General features: G+C 44.0%; 1 protein-coding gene and 1 pseudogene across 2 annotated transcripts in view; both read right to left on the minus strand.

The window, feature by feature from the left end:
* Window positions 1–1,221: 1,221 nt before the first annotated feature.
* On the minus strand, window positions 1,222–3,414 carry LOC310792457 (P2Y purinoceptor 6-like; annotated as a pseudogene). The gene is made up of 2 exons: window positions 3,277–3,414; window positions 1,222–2,018 (listed from the first exon to the last, which is right to left on the minus strand). The product of its transcript is annotated as a P2Y purinoceptor 6-like (transcript).
* Window positions 3,415–4,624: 1,210 nt separating this feature from the next.
* The window catches only part of ano5a (anoctamin 5a), a 41,610-nt gene continuing 27,949 nt past the window's right edge, over window positions 4,625–18,285 (minus strand). The window contains exons 8-20 of the mRNA XM_083654577.1: window positions 18,139–18,273; window positions 17,894–17,999; window positions 17,682–17,742; window positions 16,336–16,487; window positions 14,409–14,483; window positions 13,629–13,857; window positions 13,261–13,439; window positions 13,055–13,152; window positions 12,624–12,754; window positions 11,932–12,137; window positions 11,540–11,742; window positions 7,099–7,204; window positions 4,625–6,950 (exon numbers count right to left, since the gene is read on the minus strand). Of these exons, the coding sequence (XP_083510703.1) occupies window positions 6,720–6,950; window positions 7,099–7,204; window positions 11,540–11,742; window positions 11,932–12,137; window positions 12,624–12,754; window positions 13,055–13,152; window positions 13,261–13,439; window positions 13,629–13,857; window positions 14,409–14,483; window positions 16,336–16,487; window positions 17,682–17,742; window positions 17,894–17,999; window positions 18,139–18,273 (1,912 nt within the window). The 3' untranslated portion in view covers window positions 4,625–6,719. The remainder of the gene's footprint in view (window positions 6,951–7,098; window positions 7,205–11,539; window positions 11,743–11,931; window positions 12,138–12,623; window positions 12,755–13,054; window positions 13,153–13,260; window positions 13,440–13,628; window positions 13,858–14,408; window positions 14,484–16,335; window positions 16,488–17,681; window positions 17,743–17,893; window positions 18,000–18,138; window positions 18,274–18,285) is intronic.

The following is an 18,285-nucleotide window of genomic DNA, read 5'->3' on the forward strand; positions in this document are numbered from 1 at the left end:
CCGGCATAAAACGATTCGATGTCCTGAAAAGACGAGTCGAGCTGGAGGGGCAAACACGTTCAGTGTGATAGGTTCACAGTCACAAAACAGCAGTCAAATAAGTCCGCTTTTGCCTTGCGCAATGTTAATCCACGCAGAGCCATCTTAAGATCCAGGCAGTGATTGGAAAACAAACAAAAATAAAATAAAAATAAAAGTTGGAAGTGTTTGGGATTCTGTGGAAACGCGCTGAAATGGAAATAGCTTCACCCTGGCTGAAGTCAGTCACGGCCGGGAGCTCCTCTCTGATCTCTGACCGGTGAAGCGCGGACGAGACTTCAGCACCACGGACAGCTCCGCTGTCTCTCTGCTGCACCTGTCAGCAGCTCTGCTCAGTACACGGCCAGCACGAACACGCCCCGCCCGCCCGCCCGCCCGCCCGCCACACATCCTCTACTGTCTTGTCATTTAAAATGTGTTGCTTGTAAGCTTTGCATAGCTTGTCACTCCGTCTCCTCTGACTGAGGGTGACCTGTAACAAGGTTCAAGACGAGCTCCGTCTCCTTTCAGAGCAGAGGCAGTAAACACAAAGAAATGATCCCTCCCTCTCGACCCCGCCTGTTATTATTGTCTTTAGTCATTATCAATACCGACTATTGTCAAACTTCACAACCAAATTGCACAGAGATATATTCTGGTTTAATTGAACGAACTGGGAATTCAAATTATAGTGTATTAATTGAAAATTGCACTCCATGCATGTGAATCCAGAGTGGGAAGTGGATGTGCAGCCAACCACACAGAGGCAGTGTTGTGTAGGGAAGTTTATGGAGACCTTTATGAATAAAGATACAGGAGACTAGAAATCAAGGGATGTTTTACATTTTTCTAGGCTAATCCAGCTGATTAAACCAAACATACACAAAGCGATTGGACAAATATCACACACGTTTTCCCCCCCATAGCCTGGTTAAGCAGTGGTTCCCAACGTTGGGTCCGGCGACCACCATCTCGCCACTGATGATAGTACAGATAGTCATGGAATTCTGGACAAAATCATATCTGACAATAAACATATTCAAATGGGGGTCCGTGGCCCTGAGATAGGCCTATGGGCTAAGTCCTTGATATGAAAAGGGTTGAGAATCACAGTTTTATGACATAATGTGACACAAATAGACATTGCAAAACACACGATCAATTTACATTTGGACTGCTGACTAGAAACGGCACAACCAGGCTCTATGGTCTGGGCAGTATGCACAGAGGAGTGACAGTAACCATCTCTTGCCTTTGCCCCTCTGCCCTCCTCTCGCGCTGATTCAGCCCCGGGCCTAACTTGGCCGGACACTGGGGAAACAGCATGGAGACGGTATCGTGGAACTCCCTCCTGAACTGGCCGCCTATGAAGCAGCTGAACAGCGGGTTGACACAGGTGCTGAGGCTGCAGAAGCACATCTCCAGGGCGAACAGCAGGTCTGTGGGCTGCCACAGAGCGGGGCTGTCGGGGTAGACCGTCCGCAGCACAATGGCGGCGTTGCGGCTCAGGTGGTACGGCAGGTAGAAGAGCGCGAAGAGGACCAGCGCTGCGCTCAGCACGCGCCTCACCCGCCTCTGCTTGCCGTGCGGGTCGGGGGGGAGGCCGGGGCGGTGCACGCGCAGCTCTCGGACACTGCGCAGGCAGCAGTAGCAGATGGACACCAGTGGGAAGAGGAAGCCAGCGATGGAGCAGAAGAGCGAGTAGGGAAGGCTCTCCTCGGTGTCTGAGAGCAGGATGTATAGGGTGCAGATGGTTCGGTTGATCCCGGGGGGCAATACTGGATCAGAGTCATGCTGGCAACAGGTATGCTGGTGAGCAGTGTCACCGTCCAGACCACCGCACACAGCAGGCGGTGGAAGAAGATCCAGAGGGAGAGCAGGTTGAGGGCCAGCCCGAGGATCAGCACCGCCAGGAAGAAGGCCGGCATCATGCGGAGCTGCACTACCAACATTCCTTCCTGCCCCGGGCTGCCCAGGTCGCAGAAGGGTTTCTCTGGAGGCTGTAGTAGTAGTGAGACATGCAGCAGTGAGTTGGCCTTATATGCACAGATCCAGGATCAACTTGCTCTTCTCAAATACACTGCTATTTCAGAATAATACATTTTAGCTGAGAGAGAATATGTCAAAATTCATAAAGATTGTGCACTTTCTAACATGCAATTTGGCACAGTGTTGGGCATAAGATTTTCAAAAACCACTGGATACAAGTTGGGGTGGGTGGCTCCAATATGGCCCTCACAGTTAAGAGCGAATGTCATATCTCAGCTCCTTTTAGTACTAGATCCTTGTATAATGTCACTTTTTTTACTTTGTTTGGAGCTAGGAAAACCATTTCTGAAGTCATTTTCTATTTCAAGGTCATTTCCAATTCCTGCCCCCCCCCGATCAAAAAAGCGGCCTTAACAAACTAAGTCACATAGAAAGATTGTCAGTGAGAGACTTCCTGATGAACAATTGTCGCTTCATCCGGGGTCAGTGAGTGGGTGATTGGCCACTGACTCGGATTGCTTGCAAGGATTTGTGCCCATGGTTATTCACCTTTGGACATACAAACTAATCCTGATGGATGCCAGTCTTCATGAAAGAAATGGCACGACTTCCAGACACTCACCCATCAGTCCACGAGGCTTACATGGAGGGGAAGTTTGTCGTGCAACGTGGTGACAAGAAGTTCTCACTAATGGCACTTGATGAGAGCCAAGAGCACAGCACAGCATTACGTTTCTGAAGGAGGATAGTGGATCAAAGGGCCTCTATGGTCAACACGAGGAGAAGGAGATAATCAAGCTCTCACAACCTGAAGTGCTAAGGGTGCCCCTTTCTCTGCCTCAAGCAACAAGGAAAGTTTGGCACATCCAAAAGTCCTCAGCTGCTGAACAGAACATGTTCCTCAATCATCTCAAAGTTATCTTGTCAAGGACGATAAAGTTGTCAATCCCTTCAAGGAGACGGGTCCAGAGCTCATCACCTTAGACACCAGTGAGGTCATGGACCATGATATCTCTAACTGCCTCAGGGAAGCTCTAAACATGGGCAAAGCCATGTTCATGGAGTTTGTAAGGGACAGAATAGAAAAAGCCTCCAAGCCCTTGTCTGATGTCATCCCAAGGGCCAAGTTGTTCACATTCACCATCAGGCCACCTGTGGATCTGAAGAAGGGTGCTAACAGGTTGGGCTCCGTTAACGCAAATACAGTGTAAACCTCTGTCATCAGACCAAGGCAAGCTGCGGTCAGGAACCATGCCCTTGGGTGTCTACCGGGCATGCTGGATCCTGCACACTCTCCAGCAGCCAGAGGCTTCTGTGGTTGTTCTCGATATGGCGGCAGTAATACACATCATCAAAACCCAGCATGCCAGGGTGTTGGGGAGTACACACAAATGCACTCGCTGCCATACTATCAAGGTGCGACTGTGGGGTGCTGAACACGAGTCTCAGCCAAGATACACCTGCCAAAGGGAGCCCAATGGCAGCAGTTCCTCAAATATACTCAAAATGAAGACCAACAGCTCTTTCAGTTCATCAAACGGTAACTTCAGAAGAACACAGCTGATTCACAGTACCACCTCCTCACAACAAAGGCTGACCTTGTGCTCAGCAACCAGCCTACTGCCCTAGCAGGCAGCCTTGGCACCCTGCCAGCAAGAGATGATGCTCCACTTGCGTCATGCTGCCGAGCAGGGTCACACTGACCGAGGCCTGCCTCAGCACGGTGGATAGTGGTGTGGTGGTGTGGTGGTGCTGGCCATCAACCTGTTCTACGACCTCGGCCTCTCAGAGCTGTGGATTGGCTTTGGATCAGGAAAGGCATATGAAGATATCTCAATCCACCACATCTCACAAATGCGGGGGCCATAATATGGCCCCCGCATGACCAGTATATCCAGTATATCCAGAATATCCAATATTATTGGGGTTTCTGGATATACTGGTCACTAGATGGGCCTTATGCCCGTACCTAACACTATGCCAAATTGCAAAAACGTGTTACAAAGTGCACAATCTTTATGAATTCCCTCTCGGCTATTTGCAGCCTCTGTGTTGATGGGGAAAGAAAGGGTAGCTTGCTTCAACTGAAACAAAAATTCATTTAAACTGTACTGGCTGTAATAATCAGTAGACTACACACAACACACCATAGTGATAATTATCATACAAACACACAGTTTTTCCTAAGCTAATCTCACTGCAGTCAGCCAAATATGTAAACATATATATACATACTGTAAATCACTTAAGACTATTTCTTATGGTTCCAAAAATCTATTTTGCCAGATAAAAAGAAAAAAGTTTAAAAAGCTGAAATAAAGGTTACAGTGAACCTTTCTCACCTACCTGAACTTGAGTGTTGCCCATGTCTGTGTTACAGTGGCTAGGGTGCCTGCCAAGAGAAACAACCATGCCAGCACATTTTGGTATAAAGCACACCCACCAGTGTGAACAAACACTGAACAGCTATCTGTGCTCACTCAGGCCATCTGTTATGTGAACAGTGACTTGCATCTACTCAACAAAGGAGCTGCTATATACAATATTTCATACTCATTCTCCAACACTGGATAGTATGCTCATTGTTGATCCAAACATATCCAACAAATACTGAAGTTGAACTGGTACTTTATTCTTAATTTCTAACATATTTGTATACAGGGCATTGTATAAAATTATAGAACAAAATGAAACAAAACTTGAAACTACAACTTTAAACATAATGTAAACAGCTTTACATTGTTTTTCATGTATGGTAAATATATAAAAACAAATATCAACACTAACGCATGATAAAAGAGGACAGAAGAAATTTGATGTGATAAGAAAAAGGACATCATTTGTAGATTTACAACAGAAAATAACAGCTGAAGTGTTAGAAGTATTAAGGCATCAACAGGCATTAGTTTAGCAGAGCAGGGCACAGAAAGGCAAAATGGAACAGTCCACCAATGCTCACAAAGGTCTACATGTCAATTGGTTGCATAATCACATCTACAATATGTCCACCTCTGACCAATGCGTGATTAATTTGCCTGAGATTGAAGCGTGCCCTTTTAGCCATTATATACACAGAGAATTCAAATATTTGAGACTTCTTACATATTTCTATGTAGGTAATCAACTTAAAAATATCCTTCATATAAATTCAAAACAAAACCATTACTCGACAGATTTCACCGTTACACGTTTTAACATTTTCTCCTTGTTTTTACCTTGAAATTTAAGGTCAATATAATCAGGAAATCAGAACAGGGAACCACTTCTTACATACAGTATATGTTTACACCGACAGTACAACCTTTGTTCCATTTAAATGAACAGAGATGAGAATATCATCACACGATCCTGCAACAAAACACTGATTTGTGTCATGACGGCAATTAAAATGACATGTTTAAGTCTTGGTAGTCACGTTTCATTAAGTGCTTTGTGCAAAAATAAAAAAAAGAAGAAGAATGTGTATCTTTCCTTCTCTACACGGACACAGCGGAGGAAAACAGAAGCATGATGAGAAGTCAGCGATGGCTGATGTGCTTTGTGTGACGGAGCAAACACAGTCCAGTGGGTGGGGGGGGGGGGGGGGGGCAAGCTTTCATTAGCTTCAATGTGTTGGTAAACAGAGGCACATTAGAAAGGGATCTCTTCACTCTCTCAGGGCTTAAGGGTTCTCACAGGACTCACTGTCAACAGTCCACATGCCGCAGTAGCCCAGAAATACTGCTGAGTGCACTGCTACTGGCCATGGCAGAACCAAACTACACTACAGGTGATCCAGCCTTACTCACACAATGCTAACGCCACAAACCAGCAATAAAACAGATGATTAGTGTGCAACAATAGAAAATGCGGTGATTTTCTTCATAAAAGTTTTTTTTTTTCACATGTCAGATTTTGGTAAAGCATCATCACTGCATCATAGCAAAAGACTGAACAAGCCTCTGAACAGCATCACAGTGGTGTGGAGAACAGGAGCTAACAAAAGATTTGAGTAAATGTGTGATGCATCTGAATGTGCTCCACATACCTGGGCAAGAGACTTAGGCTGATCAAATAAACAATGGCCACCATTACTGCAATCATACGCAGGCCTACAATTGCTGTAAAAATATAAAGATGAACATAAACTTACGTGACACTGGAACCCTTGATACAGCTCTAAAACAAGTATGTGAAATACTCCAAGCCTAAAATAAACAAACTCCGTTTCCAAATCATAATTACGGTACTTGACATTAAGATAAAATGTAGAATCAATGTAATATATTAAGGCATTTAGTCTTTGGTTACTTCTAGTGGCACTTAAAATAAATAGTCATGTGATATAATGAGCACGTTTCCTGGCTTAGAACAGTGTATAGCATTTCTTCTTCATTTCTTTACAGCAACTTTGGATTATGCTCTCAAGAGCACAATTACAACATAGAGTGAAAAGCCATAAATATGAGATACAGATTAAAATTCAAGTGAATGGTGGCTACATCTACAGCATGCATGACTCAACAATCTGTTTTCTTATGCCTGTACACGCCCATATTGAACAGAATAGTGGAAGAGAGATGATTGTGAATTGGGGAAGCTGTGTCCCTATATTGCAAAAACAATGCAGGCACTATTGCAAAGTGATGGTCAGTATCGTTGTACACAAGCAGGGTAACCGTAAGATAATCCTCATCAGTGTGTCCTCCCGTGCGGGGAGGAGGACAGGGGGGCTAGAGACACTCGGACAGCACCTCGTGTCTGGCTAAGGAGGGGTAGATCATGGGCGTGCAGGTACAGTCGCTGTGTTCGTTATGGCTGAGTTGGACCTTCAGCTTCTCCACCTCGTAGTTATGGAGATACTCTTGGACCAGGTAGCGCTCTCTCTTTATTCGAGCCTTCACCTCAGATGGAACGTCAGGAATCATCCAGGCCACGAAGAACTTGACCAGGAACACAATGTGCTATGGAGGAAGAACACAACAAGTTGATTTGAAATCTGTGAGGAGGGACTTACTACGAGTCGAACCAATGACGACTTTCTAAGATACAAATTTGTCAAAGTGGTGGATGTAAGTGCTGGTGGTGGTGGAAGTGCAGAGCCTGTTTTACCTCCATGATAATGATGAAAGCCAGCTTGGCAGCCAAGATGTGCCAGAACTGCATGTTGTGGGAGTATTGCTTCTCATGGCCAGGAGGGTAGCGGTAGTCACGATATCTACAAGGAAGGAACATATCATAACTTTATCTTCTGCCATTTATTTATATACTGTACGCTTACACCACATTATGTCCTTCTGCACACACAAGCGGATACAGACAGGACAAATGTCACGTCACTGTTTATGAACATAAGCACGCACACAGCTGTATGCGCAGGATGCAGCATTGGTATATTTTAATGTATAAGGCCATTTTGGGTTGGTTGCCTTTGTATTATGCTCTAAGTTTGTATCTGTTATTAACTCATACAACCTCAGATCCAACAGTTGGTGACATTTTAAAGTGCCACCTGTGCTCTAAGTTTGTATCTGTTATTAACTCATACAACCTCAGATCCAACAGTTGGTTACATTTTAAAGTGCCACCTGTGCTCTAAGTTTGTATCTGTTATTAACTCGTACAACCTCAGATCCAACAGTTGGTGACATTTTAAAGTGCCACCTGTGCTCTAAGTTTGTATCTGTTATTAACTCATACAACCTCAGATCCAACAGTTGGTTACATTTTAAAGTGCCACCTGTGCTCTAAGTTTGTATCTGTTATTAACTCATACAACCTCAGATCCAACAGTTGGTGACATTTTAAAGTGCCACCTGTGCTCTAAGTTTGTATCTGTTATTAACTCATACAACCTCAGATCCAACAGTTGGTTACATTTTTAAAGTGCCACCTGTGCTCTAAGTTTGTATCTGTTATTAACTCATACAACCTCAGATCCAACAGTTGGTTACATTTTAAAGTGCCACCTGTGCTCTAAGTTTGTATCTGTTATTAACTCATACAACCTCAGATCCAACAGTTGGTTACATTTTAAAGTGCCACCTGTGCTCTAAGTTTGTATCTGTTATTAACTCATACAACCTCAGATCCAACAGTTGGTTACATTTTAAAGTGCCACCTGTGCTCTAAGTTTGTATCTGTTATTAACTCATACAACCTCAGATCCAACAGTTGGTTACATTTTAAAGTGCCACCTGTGCTCTAAGTTTGTATCTGTTATTAACTCATACAACCTCAGATCCAACAGTTGGTGACATTTTAAAGTGCCACCTGTGCGGACTGAGGCTGGTAAAAGGAGTACCTTTTATTTTGGTCCTTGGTCTTGGAATGACCTGCAGACTCGTCTCAAATTGGTCTCCATTTCATTGTCTAGTCAACTGAGAAATGCAACTGCTTAAACTGAGCTGAATTTTAGTCTGTCTTGTGTATTTGATGTCTGTATTATTTGCCTGTTGTGTTTTATTTGCATTTACATTTTTAGCTGTAATTGTAACTGGCATGCTGTCTTGTCTTGGCCAGGTCTCCCTCGGAAAAGAGATTTAAATCTCAAGGGATTTCCTGGCGACGCGCGCTCCATTAGAATGTTAGAATGAATCTGTTAGAATCCTGTCCTATTGGTATGCCCAACAGACCATGCAGGTTAAATGGGACAACAGTATGTCTGCTCATTTTCATGTCAGCAATGGGGTGAGACAGGGGAGCATTTTGTCTCCTGTTTTATTCCATTTCTACATGAACGATCTATCATGTAAATTATGCCTATGTAAAACTGGCTGTATGGTCGGCAGTACAGTGATGAACCATCTTATGTACGCGGATGATTGTGTCATTTTTAGCCCGAGCTCAGCCAGTCTGCAGCAGCTCCTTAATGTGTGCTCTGTGTTTGGGGAACAACAGGATGTAAAATATAACGATGCAAAAAGTGCTATTATGATTTGCAGAACCGTGGAAGATAGACGTATGACCTTTCCTGACTTTAAACTGTCTGGTAACGTTCTGAATGTCTGCAGTGAAGTTAAATATCTTGGTCACGTGATCACAGACCAACTGACAGATGACGAGGACATTTATCGTCAGTGTCGTATGTTGTATGTGCGAGCAAATGTATTGTCAGGTAAATTTGGTTGTTGCACTGATGGAGTGAAGCTGACTCTGTTTACAGCATATTGTTCACCTTTGTACACTGCACATCTGTGGTTGAACTATAAAAAAGCCAGCCTTCAGAGACTGCAAGTGGCATATAATGATGCTCTGAGAATACTGTTAAAAAGGCCCAGATGGACTAGTGCGAGTGAGATGTTTGTGAGTGCTGGAGTGAACACACTGCAAGCTGTCTTGAGAAATGTAATGTACAGGTTTATCTGTCGGTTAAATGATTCTGAAAATCAACTTGTGGTGGTGCTGGTGAACATTGCGTACAGTGCCACACACTGCACGTCTCAGCTTTGGGAGCACTGGTATAGGTGTCTTTTAAAATGAGTCACTAGACTATTTTTATTTTGTGTTTTCTTTTAATCTTTTTTGTATCGTGTGTATTTGATTGTATTTTTGTATGGACCTTGAGTCTGGAATAAAGCATATCTATCTATCTATCTATCTATTCCTAGGCTCGCCCTGCAGCTCACTGAGCTGGCCCTGCAGCTCGCATACGCAGCTCGGCCGCTGTGCAGGCTCACCTGCTCTTATGACATCACTAGCTGTGTTTCCATTACAGTTTTTCGCAAAAGAATTGCGATATTTCTACAACTTCGACAATGTACAATTGCGACTTGTAGGCGTTTCCATTGAAGTTGCGTTTGAGTGATTCCCCGTTGCAGCAGCTGCCACAGTGATTACGCACGGGGATCTGCCCCATATCCCGTCCCCTGCATGCTCAAATCCAACCAATGGTCAATGCAAATCCCAACATGAAGTTACAATGCATATAAACGAGCCTGATTATCAATTCAAAAGAAAATGAGTCGCAAAATGTTGCTGGCTGCGTGAATGCAGTCAGCGCGACAGGCAGAGGAAAAAAGGTAGCCTAATAGCCTACAACTGGTCCGATTTAGAGATGGAGGGGGGAAAAGGCTGATTTGGTTCTATAATTGCACCTGAAACGTGTGCAATGTATTAGCCTACTCACAGTCACTGTATTCACTTCAGACAGCACCACCGCACCAGTGTGTGCTTTTCATCCTCTCATCTCGCCGCTGTGCCAAATGCGCGCACACAGGCAGCCTGCTGTCACCATGGACCGATTTCTGCCATTAAACATTATCTAATTTGCCCGGCTACGCTTTTGCATAACACTCGTCTTTCTGCTAGGTAGCGTTGCTTCAAAGTTTTCCACTTGCTGCGGAGGTTTTGACACGGCTATCGAACCTTACTTACCAAACTTATTTTCCGCTCCTTTTCCAAGGGATAATATGGGTCACATGACGTGCAAATGCGAAAAATGTGTTTCCATTACACTTTTGCGATAAACTTCTATATCGACACGTCTGAAAAACCACCTCATGAGAGCGAAAAAACTTTTTGCGATATTTGGGAGGTTTTTCGAAATTCACGTGTTTCCATTACCCAATTTCTATTGCGATATTTAGATTTTGCGCATTTCTGAGGGTAATGGAAACACAACTACTGATGACTACTGCGCGTCGCGGCCTCGCCTGCTCTATGACATCATAATTAGGGCAATCACCCAATTAAAAAATCCGCACAGCCCAGGGGCGGAAGCCATCGTCTCCGTCTGGTTCCTCCCGATTATCATTCTACCTACTTATACTCCCATCACTTATAGCCTCACACTGATGACATCATCACTGACGACATTATCACTGATGACAATCATCACTGAACTATAGCCTCAGCCTTAGGGCAATCAGCCTTAGGGCAATTAATCTGCCCTAATTAAAGAATCTGGCTCTGTCAGGTCACCCGCATGGGTGTTCTTTACACTTCCTGAAAGTTTCAGCCCGATCGCACGTAAAACGGCATAAAACTTCCCAACTCACTTATCCAATGGATCTCTTTCTGTCTTTGTTTTTCATGGGAATAGCATTCAATTTAAAGGCTAGTCAACCATCTGAGCGGCAGAGAAACAGAAGTTCAGACACTCCTTTGTGTAGATCAGCATAGCAGAGAAACAGAAGTTCAGACACTCCTTTGTGTAGATCAGCATAGCAGAGAAACAGAAGTTCAGACACTCCTTTGTGTAGATCAGCATAGCAGAGAAACAGAAGTTTAGACACTCCTTTGTGTAGATCAGCATAGCAGAGAAACAGAAGTTCAGACACTCCTCTGTGTAGATCAGCATAGCAGGCCATTATTATAGATGTGGTTGGATCATGGTCAGGGATAGTGTACCAGCCAGTAGAGACAAAGTTTGAGAACAAGCGAAGACTCTATAAAATAATCTAAAAGTTACCAGCCACTGTGACAGGCTCGACAGGGAAATCGAAAATATCGATTTACCTGTCGAACACAAAACTTACTGACATTTGATACTTGGCGCGTGGTAATCGAGTGGTAATTACAGACCCTGACAGACACACACACACACACACACCTGCAGGTAGTCATGATGGAGCTGTCGAACCAGATAGGGTTCTCCGCGTCCTCAGGCCGGTTGTCCTCAGGGAATGCAGAGATATTGAACACGGACAGGCTGTTGTTTATGTAGCCTTTCATGGTGTGATCACCTTGTGGCTGGTAGGCATACATGTACACAAGCCGAGGGATCATATCAGACGTGAAGGCCACAATGAACGCCTACAAAGCAGGTAAAGGAGCGGGAAGGACAGACAGAGATCAAATTTAAACACTATCACTTGTATGTGGAACTGGACTCATATTACAGTATAACAGTTATGGGCCTGATATGAGTCTGAGTATTAACAGTCAAATCTAGGTGGAAGCAGTGGATTAATGAGCGGTAGACAGAACTAGTCAAACACTCACATTGGTGACGACGGAGAGGACGGCCACCCCGTTGAGGATTTCCTCCCAGGCTCCGATGCTGTGAGCCTTGGCTGCCACGGGCCGTCTGAACTGAGTGGTGAACTTCCAGGCGTCCACTCGCACCTCGATGATGTTGTTGATGAGCGCCAGCAGGGGGGCCAGGGGGAAGGAGGCCACGAACAACGTGATGAAACCAAACTGAATCACTGGGACACAGAGAGGGAAGGTGTTGGTGAGGGAAACACTGCCCTCTGTAGGACCTCAGGTTTACTGCAACTTATACAGCTATGTCTATCTAATTTATCTATCTATCTATCTATCTATCTATCTATCTATCTATCTATCTATCTATCTATCTATCTATCTATCTATCTATCTACCTGTATTTATCTTTCAGTCAGTCTATTTTGACTTGGACTTGTCTTGGTCAATCAATTAATTTTCAATCAATTTTATATTTATATAGCGGCAAATCATAACAGTTATCCCAAGGCGCTAGTTATCTAGCTAGCATGCCGACTGGACTGAACCTGCTCTGGTCTCGGTCTCGACTTGGTCTTAACTCCAACTTGACTGGACGTGGCGTTTGGAATTGCCTTTGAGTCGACTAAGAAGCTCTTGACTGCAGTCCTGCTTTCAAGTATCTAACTCCCTAAATCAATGTATGCATTGAGCCGAGTGTGATTGTTTACCCATCTCCAGGTACTCGTAGAAGAGGCCGAGCTGTCCAAAGCACTGCAGGTCATGGTCCTGCTCCCAGCGACTGTACAGACTCTCCGGATGGCTCCTGGCCTTCCTGCTCCCCCACCAGTTCATCAGCCACCTGGAGGGCAGACAGGGTCATAATAGAGAGGCTCTTTCAGGTCATGTAGACTAACACACACTCTGTTGGCCATAGGGCAGGTCCACAGCTACACGCATGCAGACAGACAGACAGACAGACAGACAGACAGACAGACACACACACACACACACACACACACACACACACAGACACACACACACACACACAGCCAATTCTCAAATGGACTTCCAAGGCAGCTGTGGTTAATAGGAGATTTGTGAGTGTGCCTCTATAGAGAGGATGAGACTACAGGGTACTGTATGAGGATGCAGTACTCACGGGACCAGAGCCTCCTGGATGTTGCCCCACACCTGTTTCCCGGTCATCACGATCACCAGCTGGGTGGTCAGCTCAATCAGGCAGCCACCAGGGTCACACTGAATACAGGGAGGATGGGAAAGAGAAAAACACAGCCTTGACTCAAATTCTCTAACTAGAATTGCCCGTAGTAATCAAATGTATTGTAATCTAGTCATGTATGGTACCTCCTCATTCCTCAGTTTGCTCCATTTGCCAAACATGTAAGCGTAGTCTCCAGGATAGCCAACAAACTTGCCCTTAAAGAAAGCCACGTAGAAGCAGGAGGAGTAGTAGTTGACAAACTGGAAGAGGAACATCTTCATCGTCAGTTTGTTCTCATACTCCAGGTGAGTCTTGGGGATTTCTGTCACATGGAGAGTTAATGCAACATGTTCAATGCATAATAAACATTAGGAAGAACACTTTTTGACACACTTGAACAATGCCAAGGACTGACACGACAGGAGATACTTCAATACGTGGATAGAGTCAATCAAATCGATACGTAGGTCAAGTAAATGCCCGGGTATGCTTTTCTCTCTCTGGCCCTCACCCATGTCAGTGATCCAGACAGCCACTCTCTCATACATGAGGTTCAGGATCATGATGATGACAAAGTTGATGCAGGAGGCGGTGACAGAGGTGGCCAGCTGTGGCGTGATGAGGGAGCCCACCACCTCCAGGTTGTTGGTGGGACTGTCCTTCATGATGCTGGCGAACGCTGCATATACCGCCAGGCGGTACGCTATCACCCCAATGATGCAGGCAATGATCAATGAGATCTTTGGGACAGACACAACAGCGAGGAGGACAGATGAAAGACAGCTACGTGGCACAGCAAATCACAAGACAAATGTTACAATGAAAATAAAATACCATATCAAAAGTGTTGCAGGCGCAAACACACACACAGACATTGACATGGGGTGAGCAAGATGACATTGTTGACAACAACTTACAGGAAACACAATAAAACGAGTGTCGTGCTCGCAGGATGCACACATGCCCCCGTGAGCCCCAATAGAATCTTGATCTCGCCAATGATTGTCATTCTCATTTCAAGTTGTATATTATTTTTGAGAGGTTATATACAGTAAAATAGAGGTGATATACAGTAAAACATAGTAAAGCTGTTAGGTGCTAAATATTCACATTAGAGGGTCTACTGATCATGATGACCGATGATGCACATTCTGGTCACATGACAGTGATGATGATGATGATGATGAAGAACAAGATGGAAAAGACAATAGAGATACAGAGGGAAGATGGAGGGGATTTTGATTTATAAAGTGTATCAACAATCAAATCAATCAAAAGGTTTGATTCTCACCCAGAATAGGACGGTGGCTCCAGACAGGCATGTGCGAGCACACTGGCTTGTTATGGGTAAGTAAGGCTCCATTTCCTACATAGTAACCAAGCAAAGCATGGACAATGGAGTCAGATCACGCTGGTTATATCCTGAAAAGACCGCTCTGAATGGCCAGGTGCCCTTTGAATGACCACTGGCCTCAGATGAGAGGCGGAGCTAATGTAATGGGTTGAGAAAATGGACCTGTAGAGAAATTAAAATTGACAATTAGACTATTAGAGATTAGAGGATTCAAAAGTATATGGGAAAAAAGGGAACCCCTATTTCACAATTTGTTGCCTCCCTAACTTGGATGGTGTCAGGATGGGCAATTTAATGGTCCTGTGGTGTTGCGCTGTGGTTTTAAAGAACAGAGGCAGAGAGAAGTTCAGCTTCTTGTCACGTACGCCGCAGGGTTTATTGTTCTGTGGTGCCGGCCTCTGTAACGCTGTTATTCCTCAGGCGCATAGCGCCCTCTAGCGGCGTGGAGGTATAAGACTTGCAGCCCAAATAAACGAATGTCTCTTTTCCAAACCATTTGAGTAACAGGATAACCATGCAGGATAATGAAAAATAAATGAAATCAAATAAAAAAATAGGGGTTCCCTTTTTTCCCATATACTTTTGAATCCTCTAATCTCTAATAGTCTAATTGTCCATTTTAATTTCTCTACAGGTCCATTTTCTCAACCCATTACACTAAGAAGCCCAATCAGAGCTCCATGTGTGTGCAGGCCCAATCCGTCCCTTAGCAGTCTCCTGGTTGAAGCCATGCTTTTCGCAGTAACCTGTCCAAGATCCCTCAGGGATAATAATGCTGCCAATAGAGATGGAACCTCATGCCTCTTCGAGTCTTTCCAGAAATGCCTATGTTATTTACACAAGCTAGACCACACCAATACCTCTTCCTCACCAAACACAAGCTAGACCACACCAATACCTCTTCCTCACCAAACGGGCATTCCGCGTTATAGTGCCACCCTTACCCACAGCGTGACGGTGGCCAAGGACAATAACACTTTCCCCGCTAGATCAAAAGCAGTCCTGTCGAGAACCCACTCCATCTCCTACAGACAGGTGGGAAGTGGTGGACGGTCAGGGCAAATGATAGCCGCTCTACTATCTACATACAGTATTAGAGCAGCCAATGGACACTGAAAAACAATATGATCAACCGCTTATCAGTAGACCATCCCTTGTCCCCCAAACGCAGGAGTCGGGCTCAAATACAGTTGACAATGTCTGCAAATGGCTCCCTGCATAGATACCATACCAGAGGCATGAAGTACTTAAAGCCCCAATATGTAACTATTTTACCTTAATATAACTTGGGGTAACTTCGTTTCTAAATAATTTTGATGGTACAATACACTGATTTATAATAGGGAGAATGGTGCCTCGCTCTGTCATTCCCACTCTGCACCCTATGCAACTTTGGTGAGCGGGTCGGAGCACCTGCAGAAATGAAGTTACCCGGATGTAACTCCATTTCCTGCTGCAGCTCCTTCATATTAAAAGTTTCCTGCTGACAAACTAACGTGACGCTTTTATTGTGAAGTACGCATAGGAACTGACTGAAATGTGTTTATCGCTTTGAGTTAGCATAGCTTCATTAGCGGCGCTATTCTTCAAAAGAGCAACATTTGGAGATATTTGGAGCTCCTTCTTTTTCAGAGGAGTATGTTATCAACACTGCAGAGAGGAAGAGTACAAGCAGAAACAGTGAAATAAGGCTGACATCTGAACGTATCTATTGGCATGCTGTAATTACCACTTGTGGCAGCAGAGGCCGCTGCTGCTCGGCATCTTTCTAAATATTGGGGCTTTAAAATAATCCTTAGCGTAATAATTCTGCACAGTCCTTTGCTCAGTGTTAGAGATGAGAAAGTCATGGGCACTCAAACACCTGAGTGATGTGGTTCAGCCTGCGGTTGGTGCACTTGGCCTCGTACTCTGGCCGAAGCTGCAGCTGCTGCTGCTCTTCCTCAAAGTCCACCAGGTCCCACTCGTATGCCAGACGGGCCTGCCGGCGCTTCCAGAACTCCAGGAACAGAGTCACTGCAGAGGCACACGAGCCGTTACATCAGGAGCATCATGGTAAGATGATGACCTTATCCCATTTGTATCTTTTTGTATCACAGCCTGGTTTGGAGGCTTAAACACACAATAAAATCACACTGGAAAGCTGAATGAAAATAGCCACTAAGGTTATTTGGTGTGAGTCAGGTACAACTGATGAATTCATACCCACTACAATTAGATTACTCAATCTATACACATGAAAGTAGCTACAGTACACGTGACATTACATGTTATGACAGTTTGTTGGTATGTTATTGTGCTTTTATGTTATACTGTATGTAGCTATTGTGTTATTTATTATGAGTCTTTTGAATGTACCCTGTCTGCAAAATAATTCTTCCTTTCGGAACAATCAAGTTTTTATTTAATTTAAAGGGAGAAGGGAGACTCCACTCCAGTGAGTCATCATATTCTGTGCATGTAAGAAGGTTTGCAGTAGAAACAGACACCAACTGTTTTCATACACTATGCTTACTTAGCAGTGTTGGGCAAGTTACTTTCAAAATGTAATATACTACATATTACTAGTTACTTTCATTTGAAAGTAATAAGTTACTTTACAATATAACTTTCTGTGTTACTTATTACACTACTTTTGCATTAGTTTCACCAAAACAACAGCAGCAGCAGAATGACATCGCTGCCCCGGGACCATCCAAAAAATAATTTCAACCGCCTTGAAGTCAGTGTAAACAATCCAAAATTCTAAATGTTATTCTTTTCCTTTGTTATTGTCATCTATAGTGGTTATTTGCATAAAAACACACAGTTTGATTAGGCAATGATTGTATCTTTTTTAAATATATGCTTTGATTTAATAAAATGTAACTCAATTTGTAATTTGAGTTACTTGACAAAGTAAGTGGTATAATATTACTGAAATCCTATAAGTAATAAGTTATATTACTGAGTTACTGCTAAAAGTAATATATTACATGTAATATGTTACTTTTGTAATGAGTTACCCCCAACACTGTTACTTAGTCATACTGGTATTTTGCAGAGGGAGTAGCAGTGATTTTGAATGAATAATCAGATTAGTTGCCGTCTGGCCATATTTTAGGATTGAACCGCCTCCACTAGGTGGTGCACTCCACTAGGTGGTGCACTCCACTAGGTGGTACACTCGATCAGAAAATACAAAATGCAGATTGAAGACATTTCACTCACCCCAAATCCCCATGAATATGGCAAAGAACACCGTCCCCGAGTTGTCAAACAGGTGTGATTGCTGAAAGAACATTATGAGAAATTACGAGGTCATATTGAACAAAGGATTATCGATCTTCAGTTACAATCGCCCAATAAATATGTCACACAGGAAGAGAATGAACAAAGTAAAAAGGACGACTGATCTTAAACACAAAGCCAGGATGTCTTACCCACGACGAGCTGCACGTTGAGTTGAGCTTCCAGTAGCCACACTTCTTGTCACACAGCGGACACATGATGATGTTGCCTCCGATCTCCTCGCTGCAAATTTCTTTGCTAAATGCATTTTTGTTTTTTGGTGAAAAAATAACAATGGTCAACATGCTGACGTGGTGGCATATGAAACGCCTACATAACAAGCACACATGAGTTAAAAATGGTTAAGATCAAGTCAAGCGTTCTCGGCAGGACTCACCTCCACTCGTTTTCATCGTAGGTGAGGAGTCCATAGACGAAACAGATCACGCCCACTACTGCAGCGAAGAACAGCATCTCGGTGTAGAAGCCCAGCCACGCAAAATAAACCCCTATCTTCTCCCCATAGTACTTCCTGTTTGAGGCA

Source organism: Poromitra crassiceps, assembly GCF_964638095.1.
Source record: "Poromitra crassiceps genome assembly, chromosome: 18".
In the NCBI taxonomy this organism is placed as follows: Eukaryota; Metazoa; Chordata; class Actinopteri; order Beryciformes; family Melamphaidae; genus Poromitra; species Poromitra crassiceps.